Source organism: Canis lupus, chromosome 24, assembly GCF_011100685.1.
Source record: "Canis lupus familiaris isolate Mischka breed German Shepherd chromosome 24, alternate assembly UU_Cfam_GSD_1.0, whole genome shotgun sequence".
Lineage (NCBI taxonomy): Eukaryota > Metazoa > Chordata > Mammalia > Carnivora > Canidae > Canis > Canis lupus.
In genome coordinates, this window is record NC_049245.1 from 44,491,454 (window position 1) to 44,517,064 (window position 25,611).

The window sequence follows — 25,611 nt, forward strand, 5'->3', positions numbered from 1 at the left end:
CACACCCAGACTCTACTCCTGTGGGGAGTCACGTGTTTTATTCATCACTCGGGCAATCTCAAATGGCCATCCTCTCCCTCCGCCCCCACCACTGATTCCAAGGTGACAGAGGAACTGGTGATAAGTCTGCCCTTTTTTACCACATTAGACACCACACCTGCCAAATAGAAAACACCAAATCATGCACCGAAGAGACCGGAGGTCACATCATTAATGCCTTACAGATTGCACCTCTGCCAGGCAAACGGTTTGCCGCAGTCATGGTGGCAGGGGAGCTGCTGGCACCCGGGTCTCAGCCATCCCGTTTCAGACTCTCCCTCAGGAGCGCCCTTCCAGCCAGCGCCACAGCGGTCTGCGTGGTGACAGGTGTGCGGTGCCGTGACCAGCCGGATGCCAACCCCTCGTCCCTTCAGACCGTGGCGGGACCAAACCAGTGCCCGTAACGATGGGACCCCCTCTGACTGTGATTCACGATATCATTTCCTAAAATGTTCTTCTGGGGGCCTGGGCCTTAGACGATGGGGTCCCCAAACGTACAGTACTCCTCGACGGCAAGGTTGTAACTGGCACCCTTCCCGTCTTTATAGGTGCTGGTCACTATCCTCATCCAGCCGCGCTCACCCTGTGGGCAGGGGGACCACACGTTAGCCTCCATGGGTCCCATAGACCCACAGCTCCGCGAGCACGCCACCCTCTGCCCCCTCGCCACAGTCCAGGCGCCACGCCTGCTCCACCGCCCCTGCCCTTGCACGGGACCCCTCCTCAGAAATACCTGCCGTGAAATATTTCTACTTGATTAATGTTTAACGAGTGGGGTGCGTGGCCCTGTGAGCCAAAAGCAAATGAATGCAACTAGAATGTTGACTCTTCGGGCTCGATGACTTAACTACTTATTAATATCCCCGGTTTCTAGTCCTTTCATCAAAAATATTGACATTTCATCACTTCAACATTAATCACTCTCCTGCACTTCAGAGTAATGAATTTCTGTGTCTTACACTGTTAATGGTTAATACTGAGTCTTAGAAATGGAAATTTTGGCAGTTAATTTATCTCCCTTGGATTTTTGACCCAACCCAAAAGTATTTTTGAAAAAACTGTAATATCACTTAGAAGAGTGGAAACTACGGCAGCAGAAAGGACAAGATGGTTGTAAAGCAACAATGGAGCTGTACTGAAAGTTCCAGAACAGTGCTTCACAACCTGGGCGGGGCCCCCAGGAGACACCTGGCAATGTCTGGAGACACCGGTAGGGCCGCACGGGGGGTCAGGGAGGGGCCAGCGATGCCACTAAACCCGCTACAATGTATGGGACAGTGACAGCCGCCATCCCCGCTGGGAGGGCCCGACCCCTGCCGGAAGCCCCCCCTGCTCGGGGCCGCAGTTGGCAGCCAGGAGCCAGGACAGACCTGGGGGTGAGGGGGCTACGTGCAAACATCTTACCCACGGTTCTCCCCACGAATTCCGGACGATCCAGTACTCGGTGCCGTCGCTGACACCCCAGCCCACCACAGAGATGACGTGGTTTATGTAGGCCTGCTCCTGGTACTCCGCGTGGATGCCTCCCGTGTAGTTGACCATCTTCTCCGTCGCCATGATTCCGCAGCTGCGCGCAAGCCGTGGAAGGATTAGCACCTCGGCGGGAAGGACTCACCACGGGCCCCACGGGCCCGAGGAGCCGACTCAGACCGTGTGGGGAGGGCTCTGCGGGAGCCTCTGTCGTCCTTCACTGCGCGCGTGTGCGTGTGTGTGCGCGTGTGCGTGTGTGCACATGTGCGTGTGGTGTGCGTGCGCACGCCCTTCACCCTCACTAGCGTCCTGAGTGCCAGCTCTACGGAGGACAACGCTCGCGCAGCCCTGACGGTGAAGCCGGCCCGGGACGGGGCCACAGGGCCCGGGCTGGCAGCGGCCCCGGCCCGCTCACCTGATGGGGCCGTTGGCGTAGATCTCGGCCATCATCTTCTCCCTGCCGGAGAGGGAGCCATAGTCGCCGACTCTCCAGAGCGTGTAGTTCTGGATGGCGTGGCACTCCTTGAACTCGGTACACGTTCCGCACTGGTTGAACTTGTTGCACTCTGGGGGCGGCAGGCAAGGTCAGCGTGAGGCCGCCTCCCTAACCCGCGGACAGAGCAGCCCGTCCACACCCGCCGTCCGCTCCGCCAGCGCGGCCGATGCGCAGGCCCTCGGAGGTTAGCCTCCTCTCTTCCTCCGGAGGCCAAGGACAGGGTCTTTTCACAAAACTCCGTAGCGGAAGAGTGTAATTGAATTACTAGCTTTTAGTAAGATAATTGTATTGCTAGTGAGCAGGTCGGTAGGTTAGGAAAAAAATAAGCATTTTCTTCCTTTTTTTTTTTTTTGTCTTAGGGAGGTATCGAGAATTAGGCCACAAAAGAGGAGGCTCTTAGCTCTGTAAGACCACACGGGCCCCTGCATCCTTCCCAGGCCCTGGCCATCTCCCGCCCTGCCTCTTGACCACTCTCGTGTTACCCACTTGTTCTAATTTCCCATCTGTCCAGATTCCCCCCAGGACATCAGACTCCTTGAGGACTGAGTGGCTGGTTTCATTTGTCCCCAACACGCCAAATGCCCCGTGCCCAATACAGCTGGACAGGGACGGTCTGCGGCCACACTGGCTACCTCGGAGACAAGACTGTAGGGCAAACAGTCGGGTTGGCTCAGCTGTGCTGGGCCCTGCCGCCCTTGGGGGGTTCGGGGACCTGGCCGAGGCCAGGGCGACCAGTGCAGGGCGACGCGCGGCCCCAGGGACCACCGACCCCAATCTCCAGAGCCTTCTCAGCCTCGCCAGCCCTCTCCCTGGTTCTCTGCCCCCCGCTGTGTTTGCCCAACAGGACTCACCCAACCAGTCTGGGGGAATTTTCTGGCTGTGCAGCGTGGCTCGGGAGGCCAGGCGGGGGCACCCCGTGGGTGTGCGACGGCGCCCAGAGCATGCTCGGGCACCGAGGGCACAGGGGCTGCTGCAGCTCACCCTTTATGAGGGAGAGGGTGTGGGCGGAAGAGCAGCCACAGTGGCTCCCCACTCCTGCGGCCTGTCTCTGATGGCCCCGGGGGCACCCTGGCTCCCCGCTCTGGCCACGAGGGACTCAGACGCGAACAGGTGACCTAACACTGCCAATTACAGGTTTGGGGTTTGCACTTCCATGCCTTTGGTTCCCCAGGGGAGCAGCCCAGAGGGACGGTGCCACCCCCCGGGTCGGACAGCAGACGGGCTCTGCTGGTGGCTGCAGGCCCCTCCGCTCCGGCTGCGCCCACACGCACAGGTCCAGGCGGGGGGAGCAGGCCATGCTCCAGCCGGGCCCGTGCGCGTCCGTTGAGGACAGCGACCCACCTGCCGGCCTGCTCCCCTCACCACTCGGGAGCATCTAGGCCTGCCTCGGCAAGGCCCCACCTTCCAGAGGCCCCGGGAAACCACCCAAAGGCCAACAGGCCAGAACCCAAACCAGGCCAGTCCTGGCCCCGGGGCACGAGGCTGGAGATGGCCCCCATCTTTTGTGTAGGTCTTCCCCACAACCACCTGCCTGCTCCCCGAGCCTCACCAGCTTCAGGGGTGGGGGGCGCCCACCTCCGTGCCCCCTGTACACCCCGGCCTCAGAGCGGGAGAAGTGGGGGGTCACCCGGGCTCCGGGTAGCTCCGTCCCCGGGAGGAGGGCGCTGGGGGTGGGCAGGAGCCTACCCTGGTCCTTAGCCTGGTAGTTGTTGCAGGTCTCGTCCGGGATGCCGTGCTCGTGGGCGTAGCTCCACACCGGCAGGTCATTGCCGCCCTCACAGGAGCCCGCGTTGGCGCAGTCGAGGACGTGCTGCACGGACAGCAGGGTGGAGGGCCAGGCTCCCTTCCTCTTGATGTTGATCCTGTCTGCAAGGGCAGCACCCACACCTGGTCAGCACGCACCCCCCACTCCCCCCACTGCCCGGCCCCTCCAGGCACGGACCGTCTGTCCACACCGCCAGGCTGCGGGGGCTCTGGAAGCACCTGCTGGAGGGCTGGCAGGACAAGAACTGGGGCCGGCCCCGAGGACCAAGCCTGGAACGGGACAGTCGTGCCCCCCGGGGTGCCCCCCCCATGTCCCCGGTGTCATCACCCAGGCCCGTGTGCTCCTTGCTGCTCCACTTGCACTCCTCTGGCCAGCCTGGGCCTTCTGGAGCTCACCGCCAATCACAGGCAATGGCCCCCCCAGCCCGCCACCCCTTCCTCATTGTTCCCCGGGGCCTGGCCACTCCTGCCCCTTGGCTGGCTGCAGGTGGCTGCCCTGCCCTGTCCTCGGGCCCCTGGCCTGTCCACACACTCCAGGGCACCTGCTCACCACTCCCCGGGGCTCCCCGGGCCATAGCCCCTGCGCCCAAACGCCGTGGGGGACACACAGGAGGTGCTCACGATCAGCCGCCTGAGCGCGTGGGCCGCCGTCCCTAACTGCAGCCTGGCCCTGGCCGCTGAGCCCCGGGAGGTCACTTCCCCGACGCAGGTTCTCCATCCTCACGCTTCCTACATCGCTTCGCCTCCATGGGTCCGGGTGTCCTTAGGCGCCGCGGCTGCGCAGGGATCCCCACTCCGGAGAGACGCCTGCTGTCGCGGGACCCGAGGCCCCACTGCCCGCTCGCTCCCGGCCCGCGGGGACCCCGTCACCAGGGCCCCAGCCCCGCCTGCCTCTCCCAAACTTCACTGGGAAACTCAAAGGCAGCTCCCTCATCTCTGTGCGCCCCAACCCACCTCCTGGGACAATAGGGGCGTGACCCCACCCCCTCCCCAAGGCCGCGTGGACCTGCCTTTCGTGAAGCAGCAGCAAGGAGCGCCAGGGCCGCGCCCCCACGGAAAGGCGGCGGGGGCTGCGCAGTGCGGCTCCCCTCGCCCCCCGTTCCGCTCCCGCCCGTGGCCCCTTTCTGCCTTCGGCCCAGCGCAGCCTCGCTCGCGTGCCCTCCCGTCCCCTCTGGCGAAGCTGCCAACGCGGCCGCCTGCTTCCCCAGCCTCGGCCCCTCCGTGGAGGCAGCGGGCGGCCTGGCCGCTCCACGGTGGAGGCGCCTCCTGCCCTGGGCCCGGGGCGCCCGCCGCCCCCCCCGCAGCCACCGCCCGGTGCTGCCCCCCAGGCCCGAAGCCCGCGCACGGGCGTGAGCAGCCTCCAGGCAGAGGCCCGGGCCGGCGGGGGGCAGATGAAGGCGAAGCCGGGGACCCGATGCTCGGAGGCTCCGCTGGGGGGACGAGGGGCTGGAAAGCAGATGGCGGGGCCCGGGCCCAGGCAGCCCGGAGCGTGGGGGGCGGGGTGGGACAGCCCCCTGAGGGCAGATGGCCCCGCGGGCGCCGCTCCGGAGGTGGCACGGCTCGGGGCTCCTGCTCGGGGCTCCTGCCAGCGCGCACCTGCCCGGGGGCGGGGCCCAGGGACAGGAAGGGGGGCCAAGAGCGCGGGTTGGTGGCCGCGGGGCCACGGAAGTCCCCTCGGTGCTTCTACTTTCTCCGTGAAAGAGGAAGCCTGGCTCTGCCGCCGGGGAGAACGTTACTGGTTGGAGGAGAAGAGGAGCCGCAGTCGTCTGCCCAGGAGAGGGGCCACCCCGGAAGCGTGCAGGGGTGACCACCTGCCCATGGAACCCCGGCCGGGGCCCAAGGACGGACGCGTCCCTCCCCCACCCCACGAGGCCCTCTTTGGGCTCCGCAGGGGCCCTCGCCTCCACCCTGACCCTGGGCGTCGAGGCCCACTCGGCCGGGGCCTCCCCAAGGGCGCTCCTCTCACACCTCAACACGGGGCCTCAGCCTATCTGCCCCTTCCCCCTCTTCCCCTAAGGGTCCGGAGTTACGCTCCGGCCCCAGGGTCTCCTCGCTCATCCCCAGAAGCGAGCCAGGGCAGGGCCACCAGGGAGGCCCCAGCACACGCCCCAGCTACAGCTGCCAGCCCTGGCGTCCAGGCCCCACCCTCCACCCCTCATCCTAGAGACAGCCCAGCAGAGGTCCCGGCCCCAGGTCCAGCCCCCTGGGTGGCCCTCCCGCGGCTGAGTCTCCTGACCTCCTTGCCCTGGACCTCAGTTCCCACATCTGCAAAATGGGAACAGTCACGGGGCAGCTCGGAGGCCTCGATGGAGCCACCCTGCTCTTAATCCACTTACTATGAGGCCACAGACCATACCAGGCCTGCCCCGGGAGCTACCCACCAGGGAGGGGGCGGTGGTCCTCTGCCCTCCCGGGGCCAGACTCCCACCCGGAGAGTCCCGTCTGCCGTGGAATTCGGGTGCCCTGCAGGCGGCTGGACCCCTGGGCGGCCACTGGGGCTGGCCGAGCCCCTCCCACGCCCTGCCAGGAGGCCAAGGCAGGGCGACATCTCCCCACCCCCGCCCCTCAGCCCTCCAGAGGGGAAAACCAGCCGGTCTCAATATCCCAGGCCCGGGACCGGCCTGCAGCTCAAACATTAACTGCGGCTGAAAAGCAGTTTCACTTCCCTGTCCCCAGCCCTGGCAGGGGGTTGGGCGAGTTGGCCCTTCTGGTTTGACCCCAAGTGGCTGGGGCCACAGGCTTCGGGCCCCGGGCAGGCCCTCCCGGGTCGGTGAGGAGCGGCAGCGGGCACGCGTCCGCCGCCCCCCGCCGGCGAGGCCCAGACGCCTCCCACTGTGCGCCGGGCCGGGCACAGGGTCACGGGCCGCCCGGGGGCCGTCGGTCAGGCCTCGGTGGCCGCGTCAGGGGGGCCGTGGGCGGCGGCCTACCCGCCATGGCGCTGGTGCTGCCGTGGGCCCAGCAGGAGCCGCAGTACTGGGGGATGTGCTGGTTCCTGGTGGCGCTGGCGTAGTTGACTCCGTTCACGTTGCGCCAGTCCCAGCTCTTGGGCAGGTCCGACGGGGACAGGTACTCATGAGGCCGGGGGTACGTCCTGGAAGAGACCGGCCGACAGGGTCAGTGCCCGCTGCCCTCCCCCAAGTGAGAGCGGGTGGTGAGCCCCTCGGTCACCAGGGGACCCCTCCATCAGCAGGGGAGCCCCTCCATCACCAGGGGACCCCTCCATCACCAGGGGACCCCTCTGTCATCAGGGGAGCCCCTCCATCACCAGGGGACCCCTCCATCACCAGGGGACCCCTCTGTCATCGGGGAGCCCCTCCATCACCAGGGGACCCCTCCATCACCAGGGGACCCCTCTGTCATCAGGGGAGCCCCTCCATCACCAGGGGACCCCTCTGCCAGCAGGGGAGCCCACCCCCAGGATGAGAGGGACGCAGGAAGCAGCAGGCCCCAGGCCGCCCCGCAACGCCCCCGAGGCCCCAGGCGAGGCCCGGCCGCGGCAGGTCGCAGGGAGCGGCCAAGCGCATTGCGGGCTTTGCCCCGGGAGGTCAGGGAGGCCGGCCCGGCCCTGGGCCCCGCGGTCCGAGCCCCGAGAGCCGCCCACCTGCGCCCCAGCCCCGACAGCTGGTCCGCCCGCAGGGGCCGCCGGCAGCCCCGGGCCCGCAGGAGGGAGGCCGCGGCCGGCGCGCCCGCCAGCAGCCCGAGCAGCAGCAGCCGCAGCAGCGGCCCGGACGGCGCCATGGCTCCGGCCTCGCCCGCCCGCCCCGCCCCGCCGGGCCTTAAGGTGGCCGCGCCCTGACCCACCCCGGGGCGGGCCGCACCCCCGCCCCGCCCCGCCCCGCCGCCCGCCCTGGCCCGGCCCGGCCCGCCCCGGGCGAGCACCTGCCGCCGCCCCCAGCGGGGCTGCCCCCGGAGCGGGAGGGGCCGGGCTAGCTTCGGCCCGGGGGGAACTTCTCTGGCTCGGGAGCCTAACTACAGCCCGACTCGCCCAGAAGCTGGGAAGGCGCCCCCGCGGCCCCGACGGCTCGGGCAGAGAGGGGAAGCCGAAGCAGAAGTGGGTCCCCCGGCCTGGGTTTAGGACTGACTTAAGTGTGTCCCCCTCCTGCCCCTCGTGAGTGGCAGCCACCTGCGAGGCCACCAGGCCGGGCTGTGCTCCAGGGGCCTCCGGAGCTCGCGGCGCTCTCCTGCCCAGGAATGGGCCTCCCCCGAGGCCCGCGCCCAGCTGGCAATCCCCAAGGAAGATGCCCGTGGGCTTCCTGCAATTCCCGCGAGCCCCCTGGGGGGCCCTGCGGTGGCCCTGCGGTCCCAGCCGCGCCGGGAGGCCTGCCCAGAGGTGCCGTCGGGGCCCGGGCCCTGTTCACCAGTCCAGAAGCTGAGCCCCGTGAAGCATGGCCGGGGCCACGAGCAGACCCGCGCTTTACCCACGATGTGTCTTTTATCTTCCCGAACAGCGGCTCCTGTAACCCTCAGTCCCAGACAGTTCATCGTGGGGGTGGGCTGGGCGCCGCCCGATCCTGCAGGGCAGCACTCACGCTGGAGCGGGGGTGGGGGCCCTCCAGCTTTGCCCCAGCGGGTGCCCGGGGCCTGGCCTCAGAGCCCTCTGCCCCGCTCTGGGTGTGAAGCCCCTGGGCCAGACTTCCCGTTCCACCTCAGGTCAGCTACATGACTCAGGTCACCCACGTGGGGACCGGGTGTGTGTGTGGGGGTGTCTTCCTAAAAGGTGGACTTCTGGTACCCACTAAGGAAAAAGCTAAGAGCTCATCATCGCTTGGGAACAGCCAGAGAGGTCACACAACATCGTGAGTGACACATACTGTTGGGGGGCCTCGTGCACCCACAGACTGTCAGGGCCCAGAAGGTGCAAAGGCCAACCACAGGTTTCCCAACAAGGGACGAGGAGGGCTCACTCAGGCTTCCCCTCAATGGCTGGGCCGTGAGGTCCAGGGCCTCATCCCTAATATTGGGTGAAAATGTGCTGACTTACAAGCTTTTCTACTGTAGGGGCCGAGGGCAGGTCACCCCGAGATGGCCACTTGGCATGAAGGTGACTCGGAGCTGCAGGCTCCAGAGAAACTCCGGCCCCTCCTGCACCTCCACACAAGCACCTAAACTGGGAGCCTTTCCCAGGACGGGGGTTACTCGCAGAGACAGACTTGATCCGAGCGGCCCCTCCGTGGGGGACAGACGTCTAGTTACGGAGCCCCGCTCTCCGTGGCGCCCTGTGAACTGCGTTCCTCCGCTCTCGGGCCCAGACCCCGTCCCCGACGCTGTCCCTGTCATTTGGGATGTCCCAGTCACCTCATTTTCACCGACCGTCTTGGGAATTTCTGTGTGGATTCCCCATCTGTAGGAAATTAAGTTTGATCCTCTCCTGTTACTCTGCGTCAGGTCATTCTATTCTCACTCCAGCCGGGACAGTCTTAGAGGGGGGACAGGAGTCCCTGCTCCTCGACACCACATACAGCCACTGGGAGAACGGGCTGCTCTGAAGACGCCCTGGGTATAGACCCTGTACTCAGATCCCCAAGCCAGTGTGGATGGGGACCTGCACGTGGCCTTCATTTTCATTTTACTCCAAGCCCTGCAAATTCTTTGCGGGGCTTGACTGATCAAGAGGCCTCTCTGGGCCAGGGTCAGACAGAGGGGTTATCTCTAAAGGTCCCTTGACCCACTCCCAGCATGAGATTTGGGTCCCATCCCCTCGCCCCAAGCACCCAGCGGGTGTCTGAGAATTGCACTCAGTCCTGACATCGCCTGGCAGCAGCTGGCACAAGGTAAGGGCTCGGCCCTACGAGGCTGCCCCCCCATCAGAGGCCAGTTGTGAGCTCCAGGCTGTAACTTGTGCTTCTGACCCATCGACTCCAGATGGGAGGTTCTGAAGGCCCCTTCCTTACCCTCAATTAGTTTGCAGAGCGTCGCACAGAACTCAGGAAACACATTTACCAGCCTATTACAGGATAAGAATCAACAGCCAGATGAAGAGATAGAGCAAGGAATGTGGAAGGGTGTGGAGTTTGAGGCTCTCTCTCCAGGTGCCTCCCTCCCCTCTCAGGGGAGGTCTGGAGAAGGGACTAGAAATTGCAACCAACTAGTCACAAGATGGACCTGGGGGCTACCAGCCCCTGCCTTGGGGTGGGGTCCACCGTGGCCTCTTTAACATAACAAGACACCTAGGGGCGCCTGGGGGGTCTCAGCCGGCTGAGTGTCTGATCTCAGCTCAGGTCTCCATCTCCAGGTCTCGAGTTCAAGCTTCGCCTTGGGCTCCATGCTGGGCATGGAGCCTTCTTTTAAAAAAAATAAAAACATTAAAAAATATAAATAAATAAATAAATAAATACCCACCTTTATCGCCCTTTACCGCTTTCAAAATTCCAAAGGTTTAGGGACTTGTGAGCCAGAAACTGCAAAGACCAGATACTGCGTTCATCGGCCCCACCAAGTGCATCTCTCCCATAAATCCCAGCACTGCGCGCAGGAGGTCAGAAGCAGGTGCCGGGAGGGCCGGGGATGTTCAGGTCTGAACAGAGCTGACCCTGCGCTCACCGGGATCCTCCTGACTGGGAAGCAACTCGCACTCAGACGAGGATGGAAAGCGCAGCCAGGGGGAGGGGAGGGAGTTGGACATTTATTTTTTTTTAAGGTTTTTATTTATTTATCCATGAGAGACCCAGAGAGAGGGGCAGAGACAGAGGCAGAGGGAGAAGCAGGCTCCCTACGGGGAGCCTGACGCGGGACTCGATCCCGGGACCCCAGGGTCACACCCTGGGCCAAAGGCAGATGCCCAACTGCCGTGCCACCCAGGTGCCCATTTAACACCATACATTTCAAGGCGCCGAGGAGGAAGTGAGGTCTCCCCCGCCTGTGGGCCCGGGCTCTCTCTCCCTGCCGCCGGGGCCGGGGCCGTGGTCTCGGAGTGGAGCAGGCCGGCCTCGGGGCTCCGGGCTCCGCTGAGGGCCCAGCGCCAGCGGCCCTGGAAGTTTCCCCAGGGCCCAGTGGGAGGACATGCCTGGCGGGGCCACCCTCCCATCCCTCCTCCCCCCCCCCCCGCCCCCCGCCCGCCACGTTTGGAGGAAAAGCACTGGTTTCTGTGTGTGGCCTGGGCTCGGGCGGCTCCGATCGGGCCCCCAGACCACAGCCTGGGCCCGCCCCTGCCCCCCAGCTCCTTGGCCGCGGGCAGAGTCTGGAGCCGCATCTAACAGACGTTGGGGGGCTCAGGGCTCTCCAGAGTCCACCATGGGGTTCTGACCCCGGGACCGACCTTGCGCCTGAGGCCCCCCTTCTGGATGTAACTAACGGAGTCATACCTGCGCCCTGGTGCTTCAAGGCAGAGGCGATGGCGTTCTAGAAGGCTCTCCACTCCGGGAGGCGTCTGCTCTCTCATCTGGTTCTGGGCACAAGCCTGAGCGGCCGAGTCAGGTGCTCTCACCCCCTTTACAGGTGGGGAGACCGGCTGCAGGGAGGTGGAGAGACCTTGGGTCAACAGGCAGGAGGCCCGGGGGCGCAGGTGTCACCCTCCCTCACGGTTTAGCCCCTGAAGTGCCCGGGCACGCTCGCGGCCCACCCCCGCCCCGGCCCCAACCCAGAAGCCTACTCATTCCTGAAGGTAAGAGCGATTTCTCCCCTCGTGGGGACACGGACACGCGTGCTTCGCAGTGGGGCCGGCGGCCCGCTCGCTACCCGAAGAGTGCACGGGATGAGTTTTGGTTTACTGTGCGGTTGCCTCAAGACCCTTTCTCTCCTTCGTGCCATGCGTCTGGCTCCCACGCGAGCTGTGGACACTCTGCCTCTTGTTCTGCCTTCCTGAGTTTGGCCACATCCTGGATACGGCGTTTGTTTTGGGGGCCTCCGCCGGCGCTCCATGGGCAAGCCCGGCTTTGCGGGGTGCCGTGGCTGCCTTGCCGGCCACGCGCCTGTCACTTTGCAGACGCCTCTGCAGCGAACCCCCGGCGGACTACAGAGGGGGGCACACAGGCCATCCCGCCGCTGTCCCCAGTGCCATCCTCCCCTCTCTCGGCTGCACGTGAACGCCTGGGGGGAAACGTGGCTTCCTGGGGTCACATTTGTGGGGCTGACCTGCTAGCATCACCTTCAGGACACGTGGGTCACCGCTGGGCATGTGACATGGAGCCCGCTCAGGAGCTGGCCCGTGACCGGAGGGGTCTTGCTCGCTCACCTGATCGAATCTGCTCTGTCTCTATAGTCAGGTGGTCGGCAAGTATTTGTTGGGCACCTGGTTTGTGCCAGACCACTGTCCCCGCCCTGGGGACACAGCAGTGATGAGTCCCACGGGGCCTGCGAGAGACAGGGCGCCCTCCAGGGCCTAGAGCTCCAGGTCTAGGACGGTCCTCACAGCTCTCCAAGGGGTTGGGATTGAATGATGAGGACATAGCCATGGAAAGTGCTGAACTTTTAAAACAGAAGGAAGAATGGGTGCAAAGGCCTTGAAATACATACACAGGGACGCCTGGGTGGCTCACTGGTGGAGTGTCTGCCTTCGGCTCAGGGTGTGATCCCAGTTGAGGGATCGAGTCCCGCATTGGGCTCCCCTTAGGGAGCTCCTCCCTCTGCCTGCGTCTCTGCGTCTCTCCATGTGTCTCTCAGGAATAACTAAATAAAATCTTAAAAAAAAAAAACAAAAAAAAAGGAATACATACACATTGGTAGGCCTGACCAGCCGGAAGAAGCGATGGGGAGCATGGCAGCAGGGATGGCTGGCCAGGAGGTAGGCAGGGGTGAAGTCACCCGGGAGCAAACAGGACCCTCAACGCCCCTTCCCGACCTCCCAGCTGCAGGGCCCACTGCCTGGAGCACTGCAGCCCAGCCCAGCCCACACCTCCCACACAGCCTGACCTTTCTGCCCACCTCCCCGTCCCTCCTTCCCCAGGGGAGGCCTACACCTCACCCCCTCTGTGCCCTGACAGGTGTCTTCCCATCAGAGATCTGAACCCAACACATCAGCAGTGGCAAGAGGGCTGAGGGGTTGACTGTACCCTGCTTGCAGCTAGTTTCCCAGAAGGTAGGGGACGACGTCTGACTGGGACGATGTCTGATTTTCACTTCATAAGATCTCTCTTGTGACCACTGGGAGGGTGAAATGGAAAGGAGGCAAGAGCAGGGGGCAGGTAGGGGCTGCTGTGGTCCCGGAGGGGAGAGTTGCTGATGACCAGGCAGGGATGCTCCCAGAGAGGCGGTGACAGTGGACGCATGGGGTTATGGGCCCGGGAGGTGGGGGCCGCTAGGCCAACCCCCTTATAGGCCAGAGGTGACGAGGAAGGCGAGCTGAGCGGTCCGGATGCCCCGGGTGCCCAGCTGGAGGCCACTGGCCAGCCTGCTTCCTGACTCCTCATAGCGTACCCTGGATGTCAGTGTCCGAAGACCCGTGAGCCTTGTCCCTTCGCTGGAGGACAGGCCCGAGGACACCATGCATTTGAAGCCGCAGAGAACTTGGCCAAGGCCAGCGGGCAGGGCTTGGTGCTGTCCCGTCTCTGCAAACCTCCCACTCCTCCCAGGTCCCCGGAGCCCCTAAATCGGACTCAGCCAATATTGGTTGGGTAAACGAATGGATTTCTGAGACTTTACAACAGAGGGTTCTTGGACAAACATGGGGCTTGAAAAAGTCTACATTTTTGTTTGATTTCAGCTCCAGGTATTGAACCGTCCCCTGCTTATCTCTGTTCCTGCCCCGGCACGTTGCTTATCAGGAACTGCACACCTTGGGAGAGGCGAGAGATGCGCTTGAGAAGGTTGTGTCCAGACACCTCGGAATCACAGCAGTTGGGGGGCCAGCGTGCGCCTGTGTGCTTCCTCCTGGAAACCAGAGACGCCACAGTCCAGGATGCGGACTCCCCGCGTCCCTGGAGAGGTGGCACCGCGGTCACATTGTGTGGCCCCGAGGCTGGAAGGGAGCCCGGGTCGCCCAGCAGGTTGCAGCGCTGGAGGGGGCCGAGGTCTGGCCTCCCCAGGTGGCCGGTCAGCCCTGCTTGGTGAAAACCAGCAGCGTCAACCTGGTCCTTCTCTCCTCTGCTTACTTATTCATCCTCCCAGAACTTTCTTGTACAGTAAGAGAGCACACAGCGAGGCAGAGTACAAGAAAGTAGAACTCGGTTCATCTGATGATCTGCCCACACCCGCTGACTCACTCATAATGGCCCCTCAGATGTCAGTTTCTTGCTAAGACATTTGGAAAAATTTTCTCCTTCTGAATCACAAGCAAACACTATAATTCAACAATCTTCTTGGAGTTATTCAAGGAACTTCAACGCGCTCAGAAGTGGAAGGATCAGGGGCGGAGGAAATCAATGAAATCTCTGAGTCTTCTGTTTTTCTCCTAATTACATTTCATTTGCCCAGCGGATGGGGGGGGGCCTCCATCTGACCGCCGAGGGACACCTCCTGGGGGAAGTCTGGAAGCAGCCGATTGGGGGTTTCTGGGTGACACTTGGTTTTTCTTATCATCTTAGTTCTGTGCCCATAATAGAGCCAAGTGTCATGCAGGAAAAGGCTTGCCATCGCCGCATCTTCTGGTGGACTGATGGCTACGGCCACCAGGGGACAGAGGGTGCTTCAGCTAAGGGCCGGCCTGGGGGTATTTGATCGTCCCTGGGCCTCGTCATGGGCATGGTGCACGCTCAGGGGGGCCCCGCTCCAGCCTTCTGCCCTCTTGGGCCATGCTCACTAACGCTCGGCCCTGAGCCGTCACTGCCCTTCCTTGTGGGGAGAGGTGGGGCCCATCACTCATCACCAACGGCCACTTCCAATCCCTTGGGCCTGGCGGGAGGACGGAACATGGGGGACGCCCTCCAGGGACACTGCTCACCTGCATCCCAGGAAGGGCCGTTTCTATTGGTCGGAGAGAGGCTCGCACATCCACCAGTCCCCTGGCTTTTGCTAAGCTGGTGGTCAGAGGGGAGCTCCTTCCCCGGGGGGGCTGGCTTGGCAAACACGGGGGCAACGGCGTGGAGACGGAGCGGAGACGGGGCGGACTGCCCATCACAGCGACCGCCTTCCCCTGCTCCATCCACACAGCTCAGTCCCCGGTGCACAGCCCCTGGGGCCCCGACACCCAGTCGGCACCCAGCTCCCAGGTGCTGTGCACACATCTGCTTCCGTCCCACCGAGCCCATGTGAGAAACCGCACCCGCGAAGGGGTGCTGGGGGTCGGCCCCTGCGTCTCTGTCTTCCCGCAAGCCTGGGTCTCAGGACCATCGTCCCATTTTACAGCTGGGGAAGTTGAGGTTTCGGGAGGAGGGGCCTGGTGCCACCAAGCCTCCGGCCCGACGGCCCCGCCCCTCGCGGTGGCCAAAGCTCAGCAGAGCCGCCCAGACTGAGTCAACACCGCCCGGAGCCGGGAATCAAAGCAAACATGGTCCCCCCTTCTTTTTTGCCAACCGCCCCATTAACAGAAAAACCTTTTAAGCGCCCATCTGGAGAGCTGGTCTTTCCCCTCCCTGAGCAAACGGAGATGACCAAGAGGAATGTGCTCCCGGGCGAGGTTCGGGAGGGCCCCGACGAATGAACACAGGCGGGTCACAGCTGCGCCTCGGCCCGGCCAACGCGGCCCCTTTCAGCGCCGCCAGCCACGGCTTCCCGGAATAGCGCGTGCGGTCGCTCATCGACAGCCCCTTCCTGACATCCAGCCTTCTTGGAACAGTCTAGACTTTCAGCCTAGACCACCGCTCAGGGGCCCGGGACGTGAGGCCTCAGGCGCCGTGCTCCCACCTCACCATTGGGACAGCCTCGTGAATAAGTACATTATTGGCTTTAGGAAAAGTTGCCGCCCTCAGCAAGGCTGCTCGGAGAGCCCGGCCCGGGCGCCTCCACAAACGCTCACTGAGGCCCTCCCCGTGTCAGGCCCTCGGGACGGGGAGATGCAGCAGAGGATAAGCTGCAAACCCGCTGAAAACCAGGGGGCTGGGGCCCGCGGGGAGCTCCCACCGGGCTGCTGCGGGACCGGGGGTGGGGGTGGGGGGGTCTGCCTTGGAGTTCTGAGGTCCCGCCAGCAGGGGAGGGTGGGGAGGGCAGGTGAGGGGTCAGAGGGAAGAGCGCAGGAGGGAAGGTAGGCAACTTCTAGGGGAGCTGAAGGGTTGATTCTGTGTATGTATTTTTTTTAACGTGTGAAAAAATGCTAAGTACATGCAAATTTCCTCCTCTCGAAATTGCACTTTCTTCTCTTTACCTTCGGGGGTGGCAAGGTTTGGACCAGAAGCATCTGCAATCATGTGGTCATTCAGCTGGGAGTAGAAAAACATTCCAACCTTAGAGATGTTGCAAGAGTATTAATCTTGTACTTAGTTTGCAAAGATTCACCAATTGTTAACATTTTGCCACATTTGTTTAACCTGTCTCTCGACATTTATCACATTGTTACCGTGGTTGCCCAACTGTTTGCCAGTAAGCTGGGGGCAAGGTGACTCCTGACCCTGAACGTTTTGTAGTTTCTCGGGAAAACAAGAATTTCCATTTGTGTAACCGTTAGGCCAGGATCGAATTCAGGAAATACACGGTGGATACAATGTGGTTACTCGGTCTACATGGTCTGTATTCAGGTTTCTTAGCTGTCCTGCTAGTGTCCCTTACCGCAGCTTCTCGGCGGGGCCGGGATCTGACCGAGGGTCACCCGGAGCTCTCGGTCCGCACATGGCACATGGCCCGTGAGGTCACTAGACAGTGCAGGACAAGCAGGCCTGTGCTGGCACCCACGGGGCAAAGTCCTTCTCCACGTCTGATTTCTCCTGAGGGATTCCAGCTCCTCCTACGTTGTGGCTCAGCTCCTTTGGGAGAAGTAGGGGCTGTTTTGCAGCCCAAAGTCCCCTCCTACAAAGCAGTTAGTGACTTTCCTGTCCTTACCACTGACCTCCCACCTTGGGCCTTGCCAGGTTTGTGCACAGTACGCAGGGTTTAGGAGCTGCGGGTCTGGGTGGGGCTCGGGCCCAGGCAGGACCGACCCTTCCGCCAAGGTCACCTGCCGGTGGGAGGCAGGGGAGAGAGTGTCCAGGGAGGGTCTGATACCTTCCGTCCTGCCTTTGAATCCGGGTCCAGGGGCCAGTGTCCGCCACCGAGAGCTCCTCCATCGGCTCAGGGCCCCCGCACGGGTCTCCTTCATTTCCACATCCCCGGCTCCTGCTGCGAGCCCAGCACACAGCAGGTCCCTGTGTGTAGCTGTTCCGAGAGCGGGGACCTTGGGAGCTCGGCCAACACTGGAGAGGGGGTCTGAGGACGCAGGTGCCCCCCGGTGTGGTTGTCCGCTGCTGCCCCAGGGGCTTCGGCATGCAGGGCAGGGGAAGAGCCACGCCGGTGTGAACGTGCGTGGCAGGGGAGGGCAGGTGGCCACGAGCCTGGTGGCCCAGTGTGGCGGCATCGTGAGCCCTGACAGGGCCGCTTTCTGAGGACCAAAGCCCGGGAGAGGGGCTGGAGAGGAAGCGTGGGGTCACGCTGGGAAAGGCCTCGATGGTGAGCCTGGAATCTGGAATTGAGATTGTGCCTCTTGACAGCGCTTCCCCAAACTCTGAAGATCACTCGTTGCCTTTACAATTCTCGCCAAGTTCAAAGGAAACTTTCTCTCATTAGCCTTTTCCTATTATAAATACTAATTAATTTTTTTCTTCTGTTATCATTAGACAATGTAAAGTAAAAATGTCCACCCATGTCTCCCTGAAGGGCAGCTCAGTGGCTGTCTGACCACTCCTGAGGAAAGACAGCTGGAGACCCTGGGAGCCATGGCCGGTTCTGAAGGCCAGGGAGGGGCATGTCTCGCTGGCTGCGGGACTACGGTGAAGTCACTTCATGCTCTGGATACGGTGGCCTCCCCTGTCAAGTGATGGGTTGAGACAAAGGATTCCTCATGATACTGCTGGCTTGGTCAGGGAAAGCTCTCTGGAGGTGGTCTGGTCACCCCATGAGCTGGGAGCTGTGGCTCCCTTGTCATATCATGAGCCCCCCCAGCAGGGAGCCCACAGGTCAGTGTCCACCACGGCAAGGCCCACATCTCGTGCTAGGCCTCCAGGCACTGTGAACAAAGGCAGCCTTTGGTCTTGAACTCTAGGAAGTGACTGGGCGATATTCTGTGTTGGGAGAGGAAGAAACACCCCCTCCACCAGGATGACAGGCAGAGAGCAGAAGAGTAGCAGTCGGGCCTCTTGGTCAGCTGGTCCCATCAGTGTGGTGACCAGAGCCGTGTTGGGTGCTCACCAGTGCAGGGCGGCTCTCCCAGAGACCCAGGATTCCGTGAAGACCCTACACTTGGACACAAAGCCAGGATGCGTGAAATCGTACATATTCAGATTGGCCAGTGTGGCAACCAGATTGGAGCCAAGGTAAGAGCTTGATTCCCGGGACTAGCTTTCCCTGCAGGCCCCGGGTGTGGCCCACAAACGAAGTATCCCAGGTCAGCAGGCAAGGCAGCAAGTCCAGCAGATGGCCTGCACTTGCTGAATACTTGGCTTAATTAAACAAAGCCCATGGTGAAGGGGACACAGCTGATGGCACAGGCTGCAAGGGTTAACTGAATTCATGTTATCTCGCCGCCACTTGCAGGTACACCATGTTTACTTTTATGACCTGTGACCTACGACTTTTGTATCTAAAGACAGTAATTTGTCTCAAAACAGTTGCCTAAAGTTTGTTGGGCAACTTTTTACACCATATCACGAAGATGCCTTTGCCTCTCTTCTCTTGTTTATGTTACAAAGTTTAAAAAGATCCACATCTGTTCCATTTAGTAAGCAAAAGAAGACTAATGAGGTAAACCTAAATGTTTTAGTAGCAGAAATAATTAAAATACACTCCCAGGAATATAAATGAGTGTGTCCTCACCTAAACTTTTGTACAAAGTGCCTGAGTCGGTGGCTAACTAAGAGATGACACAGCCCAACAGGCCTCCAACCTAAATTTTAACCCCAATTTTACACAGTTGTACTGTGTTAACAACCATCTCATTGTTTCCTTTGCCATTTTGAAATTAGTCTCACTAGTATGAACTGCGTTACAAATTAAATTGCATTGGGGCACCTGGGTGGCTCAGTCGGTTAAGGGTCCCACTCTTGGTTTTGGCTCAGGTTGTGATCTCAGGGGTCGTAGGATGGAGCCTGTGTGGGCTCCGTACCCAGCAGGGAATATGCTTGGAAACTTCTCTTCCTCTGCCAACCCATGCCTCTCTCTCTCTCTAAAATAAATAAATAAAAATAAACAAATCTTAAGAAAATTAATTGCATTAGAAGTTAAAACAATTGTGGTAAAACATACACAGTATAATATTTACCATTTTTTGAAGATTTTATTTATTTACTCATGAGAGACACTGAGAGGGAGGCAGAGACACAGGCAGAGGGAGAAGCAGGCTCCCTGCAGGGAGCCCGATGTGGGACTCGATCATGACCTGAACTGAAGGCAGATGCTCAACCCCTGAGCCACCCAGGCATCCCTAAAATTTACCATCTTAATCATTTAAAGAATATATTTTATTTATTAGAGAGACTGAGAGCACAAGCAGGAGGAGTGGCAGAGGGAGAGGGAGAAGCAGACTCCCCACTGAAAAAGGAGCCTGACAATGTGGAGCTCGATCCCAGGAACCCTGGATCATGACCAGACGCTTAACTGACTGAGCCACAGGCGACCCACCATCTTAATCATTTTTAAGTGTACAGTTCACTAGTGTTAAGCATATTCACGGTGTTGTGCTTCCAATCTCCAAATTGCTTTTCCTTTTGCAAAACTGAAACTCTGTTCCCATTATATACTAACTCCCCATTTCCCCTCCCCCAGCCCTAGGCACCCATCCTTCTACTAGCTAAGAATTTGAACTTTTTAAAAAAATTCATATTTATTTAGAGAATGTGTGTGAGCAGGGTGGGGGCACAGAGGGAGAGGGAGTCTCTGGCAGTCTCCACGCCCAGTATGGAGCCCAATGCAGGGCTCGATCCTGCCACCCTGAGATCATGACCAGAACCCAAATCAAGAGTCGAAGGTCCAGGGACGCCTGGGTGGCTCAGTGGTGAAGCATCTGCCTTTGGCTCAGGGCATGATCCCGGGGTCCTGGGACTGAGTCCCACATCAGGCTCCCTGTGAGGACCCTGCTTCTCCCTCTGCCTGTGTCTCTGCCTCTCTCTCTGTGTCTCATGAATAAATAAATAAAATCTTAAAAAAAAAAAAAAAAGTCGAACGTGCAAACAACTCTGCCATCCGGGTGCCCCAGAATTTGAACTTATTTAGGAACCTCATAAAAGTGACATCATACAGTATCTGCCATTCTGTGTCTGGCTTATCTCACGGAGTATTATGTCCTCAAGGCTCAACCACGTTGCAGCCTGTGTCCAAATCTTCCTTTTTTATGGCTAAATAATAGTTCCTTGTGTGGATACACCACATTTTATCTACTCATCTGTCCATGGACACATAGGCTGTTTCCACCTTTTAGTGATTGTGAATAATGCAGCTAGGAAGAACTAGTCTTCTAATGCAGCTGTTTATTTTTTATTTATTTATTTTTTAGATTTTATTTATTTATTCATGAGAGACACAGAGAGACAGAGGCAGAGGGAGAAGCAGGCTCCATGCAGGGAGCTGGATGTGGGACTCGATCCGTGGACTCCAGGATCACGACCTGGGCCAAAGGCAGACGCTCAACCGCTGAGCCACCCAGGCGTCCCTAATGCAGCTATTTAAAAGCTGGGGCAAAGAATATCACTGCCGGAGACGAAGTTGCCATCTTTCCACACCACGCTGATGAGACTTTCCTAAGTCAAACACAGAGAAGTGGGAGGCCCCAGCCCTGCCCTCTGAAGTGGGTAGATAATCTGGAGCCAGGCTCAGAGAGGAAGTGCAGGGTCGAGATAGGGCCTCCGCTCTTAACGCACCATCATGTCTTCTGGTGTAACGTTAGAGCCCTAGTGACTACTTATTATTTGGGGCCATACTTAGTTGGTGGTGTCATAGAACTTAAATTTATTTATTCCTTCAGCCCCTGAACAGTGCTGGTAAATTACTATAAAATAGAGTCTGGTTAATGAGACCCCGGCCAGGGCACAGCCATCACTTATAAGATAGGGCTAGGAAAACACCCTTGGGGATTTTAACATAAATGAATATATTTTCATTGCACTTGAATATGTCCTTCTCTAGGGCAATGAAAGGGGCTATCTCAGTAACTGTTTCCATATTAAGAGCTCTGCACACAGCTATATTAATAAATACTGTATGTGTGATTGAAAGTGTCATGTGTTTCAAATAGTTGCAGGAGTTGTGCATAATCTTGAATTGTGTGCACACCTGATCATGAAAAATGCACACTGCTAAAAGCCGTGCCTGGATGTCCTAGTTATGGGCTTTTTGGAAAACTGCATGAAAATAAATCCCCAAGTGAAGGAGGAATTATTGTAAAATCAGATAAGAATTCAGTCCATTTTCATTTAATGGGATCTATACTTTACTAGCTCGAAGCACTGTAAGGTGAAATTACAGATACCCTGTCTGATGTGAAATTGTAAAACGACAGGTTTAATGTATATGACGGCCTCCATTTAATAGGAGCAAAATCCAATTTAATATTTTATGTGTTGGCATTTTATTTAAGGCATTCAGGTGGGTATAAAACACAGTCTTCATATTCATGTTTAGTAGAGGCAAGAGCAAATTACACTGTGCAGTGGGCATTGACAAAATGGGCCTAAAAGAACGTCTGGGAAAGGAGAGGCCAGACAGACGGCTCCAGGCAGGCCCAGGAGCACCCTCTTCCTGTCTCTCTGGTCAACCTGCTGGCTCCCAGGTGCCTACCTGCCCTTTACTGGGGGTCCCTCTGTACTGACTTCCCCTCCTGCTGCTTTCAGTTCTGGGAGGTGATTGGCGATGAGCACGGGATCGACTCAGTGGGCGGCTACTGCGGGGACTGTGCTTTGCAGCTGGAGAGGATCAGCGTGTACTACAACGAGGCCCACGGTAGGACCCTGTGCTCTGGTAGCAATGGTCACCTGCCCCAGGGACGCGGTCAGACGAGGGCCTGGGGAACAGAGCGTCAGAGTGATGTCTAGGCAGAGCCGTGAAATCCCCGGTGCAGCGGATCCCCAAGTCCCATCCACGGCAAGGAAGGACCCCCGATGAAGTCACGGGGTGGGGTGGGGGTGCATGTGTCTTAACGCCTGCTGCCAAGCACCAACTTTCCTGTTTAGTTTTTAAATGAAAACCCGGAGACACTTCCAGCAGGGGCATAATCTCCATCATGGGCACGACGACAAAACAAAACAGAACATGACGGACAAAGTATTTTGAAGGTATTTTATAGACTTGAGCACTCGTTGTTGGGGTCAAGGATATCACTCTGAATGTCTGTCTTCTAGGATAGCTTTTTCCTGACTGGTATCACAAGGTTCTATTTTGATGAAACATTAACTATTAGAAAAACAACAGTTTGCTGACTTCTTCTTATTTTTCTACACAGGTAAGAAATATGTGCCTCGGGCGCTGCTGGTGGACCTGGAGCCTGGGACGATGGATAGCATCCGATCCAGCAAACTGGGAGCGCTCTTTCATCCAGACAGCTTCATCTACAGTAGGTTTTCCTGCAAGGGTCCCCCAGTATCTGCCCCCCACCCCCCCCCAACCCCGACACCCAGGCAGCCTGGTTACAGGCCTCTCCCTGCGCAGGTAACTCTGGGGCTGGCAACAATTGGGCCAAGGGCCACTACACGGAGGGCGCCGAGCTGGCCGAGAGCGTGCTGGACGCCGTGCGCAGCGCCAGCGAGGCCTGCGACTGCCTGCAGGGCTTCCAGCTGGTGCACTCACTGGGCGGCGGCACGGGCGCGGGCATGGGCACGCTGCTGCTGAGCAGGATTCGTGAGGACTTCCCCGACCGCATCCTGAACGCCTTCAGCGTCCTGCCGTCGCCCAAGGTGTCAGACACGGTGGTGGAGCCATACAACGCCGTGCTGTCCCTGCAGCAGCTGGCGCAGCACGCCGACGCCTGCTTCTGCATCGACAATGAGGCGCTCTACGACATCTGCGTCCGCACGCTCAAGCTGGCGGCACCCAGCTACAGCGACCTCAACCACCTGGTGTCCCTGACCATGAGCGGCATCACCACGTCCCTGCGCTTCCCGGGCCAGCTCAACGCCGACCTGCGCAAGCTGGCCGTGAACATGGTGCCCTTCCCACGCCTGCACTTCTTCATGCCCGGCTTCGCGCCGCTCACTAGCCGCGGCGGCCAGCAGTACCGCGCACTCACGGTGGCCGAGCTCACGCAGCAGGTGTTCGACGCGCGCAACGCCATGGCTGCCTGCGACCCGCGCCGCGGCCGCTACCTGACCGTGGCCTGCATCTTCCGGGGCCGCATGTCCACCAGGGAGGTGGACGAGCAGATGCTGACCGTGCAGACCCGGCACAGCAGCTGCTTCGTGGACTGGATCCCCAACAATGTCAAGGTGGCCGTCTGCGACATCCCGCCGCCGGGTCTGAGCATGGCCGCCACCTTCATGGGCAACAGCACGGCAGTGCAGGAGCTCTTCAGCCGCGTGGCTGAGCACTTCTCGGCCATGTTCCGCAGGAGGGCGTTTGTGCACTGGTACACCAGCGAGGGCATGGACGTGGGCGAGTTTGCCGAGGCCGAGAGCAACATCCATGACCTGGTGTCCGAGTATCAGCAGCTCCAGGACGCCAAAGCCGCTGAGGAGGAGGAGGACGCAGAGGCCGTGGGGGAGGCAGAAATGGAGCCGGAAGACGGGCCCCAGGTACCTGGTGAGGCCGCGTGAGGCCTAAGCAGGGTCCCTGCAGGGTTCCTGTCCGCCCCAATGATCACATGCGCATCCCGGAGACAGGGCCCAGGTGGGAGCTGGGGGCACTGGGGCCTCCCGCTGGCATTCGCTAACCTTTGAGACTTCCATACTCCTGTGCAAACTCTATTAACTGGTTTTTAATAGCAAAGTGAATTTGTTGCGAAGCACTGCCTTTGTTTAACAATGTTGATTGGGTAGTCACTGCACGCACAGCTCCCTACCAGACACCAAGACTCCGGGTGTGCGGCATGTGCTCTCCACCCTTTCATGGTGCTGACAAGCACCCTGCCACCCTTGCTTGGCACCCTTGCTAAGAGTCTTACCCTAGGTTCTGTCATGTGTGCTGCCCAGCATCCTACCTCCTGGTACTTGCTGGCCTCCAGAAGAGCCAGGTGACTAATTGGTACGTGGGGAGCTGTGCAGCCAAGGCAAGTGAGTCAGCATCCACTAGTGAATTGTGTAGACCTTGTGTGCACGTCAGCGTACTAACTGGAAAGGGAAAATGGGAGGAAAAAAAAGTGGCAATGCTTTTCATCAAAATACCTGGCCAACCTCCCTCCCCCAAACAACAGGCAAAACTCACCAACTCCAATCCTCTGATCTTTATTTCTGAATAGCTAGCTTTTAATGTGTGTGTTGAGATAGTTTCTTATGAGTGTTGGATTCTGGGAATTCATTAATCACCATCTTCAGTTTTCCTTGTAAAGGCTATTTCAAAATGCCCTTTTCACTTTCATTCAGTAAACACTTTCTGAAAGCGCTCTGTAGCCTCTGCTCTTTCAGAAAGGGCACCCGGTGTGCTGGGCAACCATTCAAATGCAGGAATTCAGCAGCCGCCCGCTGCAGTGTCCTTCCTCCTTGTGGAGGACGTGAGCTCATTAGGGAACTTTTACAGTTCAAATTAATTTGCAGAAGTTGCCATAAATGTTTGCATGATGACACAGCTTTAGCCATTACCAGAGTTTAATCTGCTCACATTACAACAGGACCAAATACACAGGAGTGTAATCAAATCATCCATAACTTTTTAATTACAGTTTACCTATTTCTGACATACAGCACAGCCATCCCTTCCAGGGCCATAAGGGTCTTAATGGCCTTCTAGAATTACCACTGAGCTATCCTATTTGATCCATGGGTAGTCAGCAATGGAAGAGGCTCTGACCCTCCCTGCAGGAAATATTTACTTGCAACCAACTAGGCTCTGGTTTCCCGATTCGTGTTGGTAATCTGCAATAAGGTTAGCAGGTGGCTGCACAACACTGGCTGCTCATGCTGAGAAACATCACTCCTCATGTATGCATTGTGATATAACTACACCAAATCTGTATGGGGAGAAAATGAGGTTCTGCTAATCAGCTTCACAAGCCTTTTACCTACAACACTTAAAAAAAAAAGTTTTAAACACTTTCTACTTGTGGTTCAAGCACTAAAACCAAAAGTATATTTATTAGGAAACTGTACCTATGCTGTTTGAAGTTCATAACTTCTTAGAAACTAAAAAGACTTATGACCTTTGAAGTTATAAGAATTTATATATGCTTCCTCTAGCACTTTCCTTCTCCAATCTAAAAAGGCAATCAAATAGATACAAGGAAGAATACAGATCTAAATTAAAAAAGAAAAAAAAAACCTGCTGATTTATATTACTGTCAAGATTTTTGTTTGCTCAATAGTAATCATTAAAGTACAAGGAAATTCAATTTTAAATGGCTAAATTGCTTTATTTCAGACTAAATAAATTCCTTTTCTTGGAGCCTAACCGCCCAGACTGATTAATTTGAGTAGTTAAAAATATTTCAAAATGTATCTCACCATCCTACTCTTTTGTATGGTAGAAATAGATTAAAACGCGCGCGCGCACACACACACACACACACACACACACACACAAACAAAAAAACCCACTAGAAACCAAAAGAAATCTGTCCCCTCAGATTTTGAGCCTATTTCTTTAGTGGTATGGTTGCCATGGCGACACTGGTCTCAGAGGCAGAGACACGGGATCAGGATTTCAGACCTTGTCCGGTTCCTTCACTTTACCCACAAGAACCCTGCATGAGCAGAGATTAAGGACTCCCTCGAAAA

General features: G+C 58.6%; 2 protein-coding genes across 3 annotated transcripts; one reads left to right on the top strand and one right to left on the bottom strand.

Annotated features, from left to right (window-relative positions):
• Positions 1 to 16: 16 nt before the first annotated feature.
• Positions 17 to 7,507, bottom strand: CTSZ (cathepsin Z). Its single transcript, XM_038572737.1, has 6 exons — positions 7,371 to 7,507; positions 6,697 to 6,860; positions 3,692 to 3,871; positions 1,925 to 2,075; positions 1,444 to 1,606; positions 17 to 622 (listed from the first exon to the last, which is right to left on the bottom strand). Exons 1-6 carry the CDS (start codon positions 7,505 to 7,507, stop codon positions 512 to 514), a joined length of 906 nt encoding a protein of 301 aa, XP_038428665.1. The 3' UTR covers positions 17 to 511.
• An 8,351-nt stretch (positions 7,508 to 15,858) lies between these two features.
• TUBB1 (tubulin beta 1 class VI) lies at positions 15,859 to 25,285 on the top strand. Of its 2 annotated transcripts, none has more exons than XM_038572739.1 (5): positions 15,859 to 16,641; positions 17,383 to 18,078; positions 21,586 to 21,694; positions 22,194 to 22,304; positions 22,400 to 25,285. In XM_038572739.1, exons 2-5 carry the CDS (start codon positions 18,022 to 18,024, stop codon positions 23,497 to 23,499), a joined length of 1,377 nt encoding a protein of 458 aa, XP_038428667.1. In that variant the 5' UTR covers positions 15,859 to 16,641; positions 17,383 to 18,021; the 3' UTR covers positions 23,500 to 25,285. The 2 variants fall into 2 exon arrangements, with proteins under 2 accessions (XP_038428667.1, XP_038428666.1); XM_038572738.1 differs by having other exon boundaries at positions 16,507 to 16,641; positions 17,957 to 18,078.
• The last annotated feature ends 326 nt before the right edge of the window (positions 25,286 to 25,611 follow it).